This window comes from Electrophorus electricus, chromosome 25, assembly GCF_041902795.1.
Source record: "Electrophorus electricus isolate QZ-2024a chromosome 25, ASM4190279v1, whole genome shotgun sequence".
Classification (NCBI taxonomy): Eukaryota; Metazoa; Chordata; class Actinopteri; order Gymnotiformes; family Gymnotidae; genus Electrophorus; species Electrophorus electricus.
The window spans coordinates 4,932,938-4,937,500 of record NC_137521.1 but is presented as its reverse complement, the minus strand read 5'-3'; the positions used below and the strand labels follow the sequence as shown (position 1 = coordinate 4,937,500).

At 43.7% G+C, this 4,563-nt stretch overlaps 1 protein-coding gene across 1 annotated transcript in view; it reads left to right on the top strand.

Moving 5' to 3' along the window:
• Positions 1-4,002, top strand: part of samd10a (sterile alpha motif domain containing 10a) — a 15,714-nt gene extending 11,712 nt beyond the window's left edge. Inside the window, exons 4-5 of the mRNA XM_027032303.3 lie at positions 910-1,050; positions 1,202-4,002. Of these exons, the coding sequence (XP_026888104.1) occupies positions 910-1,050; positions 1,202-1,224 (164 nt within the window). The 3' untranslated portion in view covers positions 1,225-4,002. The remainder of the gene's footprint in view (positions 1-909; positions 1,051-1,201) is intronic.
• The last annotated feature ends 561 nt before the right edge of the window (positions 4,003-4,563 follow it).

Sequence of the window (4,563 nt, the reverse complement as noted above, 5' to 3'; positions counted from 1 at the left end):
CTGCAGAGTGGACGAGCGGCACCGACGGACAGAGCAAGCTCCTCGGAACTTGAGGAGGATTCGCTATGATGCAACTGATGTATGGCAGTCAGGGGGGAAGAGTTTGAGGCAATGTGCCGTTACTGCTAGCCTAGTGTAATCATGGGAAGTTGCGATGCAGCCGGTCACTCTGGAGGGGAAATGTGTGTTCTGGTTCTTTGGTCCGGTGGCCAGAGCACACGTTTTCCCCCGGAAAAAAATCCCGTTTTGAGGTCCACCGGGGTCACTGCTCTCTGCCTTCCCCACAAAGTCTGTCAGAAATAGGATGGTTTTGGGAGGCCATCAGGACCTCCTCTGCTTTGAGGGGATGCTGTGAAGCCCAGTGTAAGCTTCCATGTATTTCAAACATTCACTGACAGAATTCAACAACTGTCGTTTCGAATTTCATTTCAAGTCTCTTTCCAGTCAGTGGGTTTTCCATTCTTTTTTAGTAGCTGCAGTAGATCAGGTTGAAAAATGCCGGAATATTCTTTTGAGCAGTGGTTAGTTAAATAACGTTCAAAATCCTTTCATGATTATTGCTACCCACTTTGAAGCACCACATAAAAGATGAAAAAAAAACAGCAGCAGCAGCAATGAATCATCAGTCGTCCTGAAATAGCTGAAAAGGTTTATTCTGGAGAGTTAGATACGCTCTCAAAGAAAGAAGCCAAATTTGCAATTATGGAATGTGTTCTGTCATGTGGTTTGTAGGATTTCTTCCACCTTCTGTTTCCAGATCAGGGAACGCCCACTTACACCTGATCACCGGGCTCTTAAATCAGAGGGAACGTGGGTCCGTTTTTACGATTTGCTAGTTTGCAGGAACCAGCAAGAGCGCTGCCATTTTGTCGACAGAAGAGTGGCACGTGTCTCCCTGTCTCTTGTCAGGCCGAGCTCTGCTAAGGCTCAACGGGGAGAAGTTGGAGAGGATGGGCTTGGTCCAGGAGACCACCAGGCAGGAGCTTCTCCAGCAGGTGCTGCAGCTGCAGGTGCAGGAGGAGCGGCGTAACCTCCAGCTGCTCAGCCGAGGTGAGAGGAGCCCACCACGCTGATCCAGCCGGACGGGGTGACGAGGGGCGGGAAGGTGGCAGACATGCCGGCCCAGCGTGGAGGGGTGCACCGGCGGAATCTCCTCAGCCAGATTCTGCATTTATACTTTCCTTCTCCCTCCACCCTTCAGGGTCTTTCGGGAACTGGTCATAGCCCGGGTCACAGCCCAAGGTCGTCACAAGAGGGCGTTGGAGGGATGAGGTTGGGTGGGTCTGCGGCCAGAGACGTGCGCCTCGGATCGCCACGGATCTGCCCTCAGGACCGAGGGCCGTGGCCCTCGTCTTCATCTCATTACTGCAGCCAAGCAAACACTGACTCTGTAAGAGTAGAGAGAATACTCTCCAACATCAGTCTTCCCTGTCGGAGTTGGCCACTACTCTATAATGTATGAGTAGTCTCTCTGTAAGTGTGATCTACATACTTCTAACACAGACAGCTGGGATGATGCCTCCCTTCTCGTCTCCTCAAGCTGCGATAACCATTTCTTTTTCTTTTCCACGCCAGCAAGTGTTCTTGGCCACAAAGGACCATTTTGTGCATATGTGTGAGTTTTCTGTCATTTTGGGTGATAACTCACTATGCTGATCATGAGAAGCAGGTGTCAGCCAGGACTCAGACGGAAGCAGCTGGCATGCTACAGAGGAGTCGCTCCTAAAACAACACGTCCCCGACCGTTCAAAGGCAACGTGCCCAAGTTTAGGCTGCCGTGGACACCACAGCATGCTGGGGAGAGCAGGCTGTGCAAACAAGCTCACAAGGTCTGGTGTAGATCATTCTCAGTCAATCAGTTATCCAGTCTCAGTTATCCAGATGATTGCTTTGCTTTAACAAAAAAAATCCCAAAATCCTATGCTAGGAGGATGAATGAAACGACAGCGCTTTGACTACCCATGGTATGAGAGGTTAGGGCACAGTCCATTTTTCAATTTCACAGCACATCGCGTTTTACCTGAGCATGGTACAGCATTACAGGAATTCCAACCGTACAAAATGTGGACCTTCCTATCATGCTTTGCCCTGAATACTGAACATTCACTGCTTTGCCATGGCTTTGAAAAAAATACTTCCTCTCCATTCTCTTTGAAAATGGAAGAAGCTAAGGAACAATGCAAACTAGGTCAACAAATCTCCTGCTGTAATATGCCTGTCAATGCAACAGGTTTCTTAAACTAAAGACGTGGTGACTGCCTAGGTCTTTCAATATATATTTAAAGGCATTGAAAAAAATATGTTCTCCAGGTTTGCACCTTTCGCTCGGAGGACACATGTCCCATACCTGGTCCTTGTATGTATTCCCCTTATACATTTTACATTCTACACATACTTTTCATGTTATATTTTTAAATATGTAAATAAAGGCATTTATTTAAAATTTTAGGCTTATAAAAATGTATGCAAAATTATGATTGATTATGAATTATTCATTTTGATTCCATTGTTGTTTGACCCAAGGTTTTGTGGGTTTTGATGCATGCTGTGGTGTTATATCTTAGCTATACTGGGATTATGATAACAGAGACAAAAGATAACACTTTATTGGTTCCAAAGGAAATTGCAGTCTTCATGTTTTCCAACACTAACTCACAGCTGGCTTTTGTTGTTGGATTCCTAGGAGTGTATTATTGCAGCTCTTTGGTAGTAGAAGTCATGTTGTGACTGCTTATTAATATGTGAAGATTTCAAGTGAGTGGTCTAATAGTAATTTTTTACACTGAGAAATTTATCACGCACCTTTTATTACACATCTAACAACCTTCTGAAAGGTTGTAATAGCCAATTTGGTTGGATAAACATATTGAAAATATGAAAAGAAACATTGTAAAAAACATTGCTTTTCATGTTTTCTTGTGTGTGTGTGTGTGTGTGTGTGTGTGTGTGTGTGTGTGTGTGTGTGTGTGTGTGTGTGTGTGTGTGTGTGTGTGTTTGAATTAATAATGTATAGCATCTTGACTGCATGAACACTTCTAAGGCCTGTTGGGTTCCCAGGCGTGTGGATCCAGTGTGTTGTGGTGGTGTTTGGTTCTGCTATGATGGATGTAGTCAGCTCACTCTTAGAGTCCGTGCAGAGTGCCACAGCATTCCGAAAGGGGGGGACAGAGTTCCTGGTATGCCCTGCCCTCTTCTGTTCACATATAAAATTGCAAAAATTGGTTGAAGAAAAGAGTTCTTGGGATGCCATGGATTTCCAGAAATGTCCTGGAAATGTCCTATATTTAGGTCTAATAAATGGTAGCCTACTAAACAAAGATCTCATTAGACATATTAGAGTAAAATACTTAACAGCCACAAACTATTGTGTCACCATAAGGTATCCATCCTATTAACTATAATTATCCGTTATCTATAACTACACAGAATGTGCGCTCAAATTGATCAATAAAATGAAAAGAGGACTTGGCTGTATATGCTGTCAGCACTGTAGTGCTTGACCATAACCTTCATAATTCCCATAATGCTGTCTGTTGCTGTAACAAGATAATTGAGCTTGTCTTTGATTACAATCTATTACATTTTATATAAACAAATTTATGTAATACGAAGTAGTAACTAGGCCTTTGTGATCGCTCCTGTATGGGGTATCTGTAATTAACACAACAGCACTGTTAATTATCGGATACTACTTTACTCATGAACGCAGTATATGAGACCAGCTGTGGGACCAGCCCGAGGTCCTTATGTCTGACAAACAGTGTAGTTTATTCTGCTATCAGAATAAAAACATCATCTCTTGTCTAGCTAACCTAGAGTTTTTTTTATTATACAACTTTCATTATACTAGGCTACTAGTTTTTTGGGGTTTTTTAAAGTTTTTTGTTATTGTTGTTATTTTTATTACTGTGGGAAATGTTATGATTTTGTGGGGCTTCTTTGTAAAACTGTGAGCCTCCAGTAAATTTGTACATACAGATTATTTCTAATGTGCTTGATTAAAAAGTCGTGTTAAGAATGCATGATTATTCCTTGATAAACTACAAGTCCTTGACAACAGTTGAATCGTGACGTTTAGCCAAATGGTGGTTGTAAGCCCAGTAGGGGACTGGTCTCTTGCTGGCTTCAGGATCTGTTAATGCTCCCTGGCATGGTTGCCTTTGGAGGTGGCCCTCTTAATAATCATTAACACAGGGAGACACAGAGTTTGTAAGAATGTGTCAGAGTGGTAGTTGTATTCTTAGCCGTCTAAGTGTTAGAAGAGTGGTCCAAAGTTACTCATCAAACAAACAGCAATCAGCAAAAGAATCATTGTGTCAGTCATCTCTACGGACCATCTGTGGGCTGTAGTGGCTGTTTTGCTGTTTAGGACCCTGTGCTGCTAGTACCAAATGCAGCCCCAGAGCCAGAATATCAGGCTGCTGCCCCCTCAGAGCACATGGACACCGAGTGCCTGGGCGTCCTGGGCTTTTCTGTCCCACAGCCGAGGTTCTAGTACAGGCACTTCTTTTCTTGTTCTCTGGAGACCTGATAATTAGTGTTATTCCCAGTATTAATTCCAAC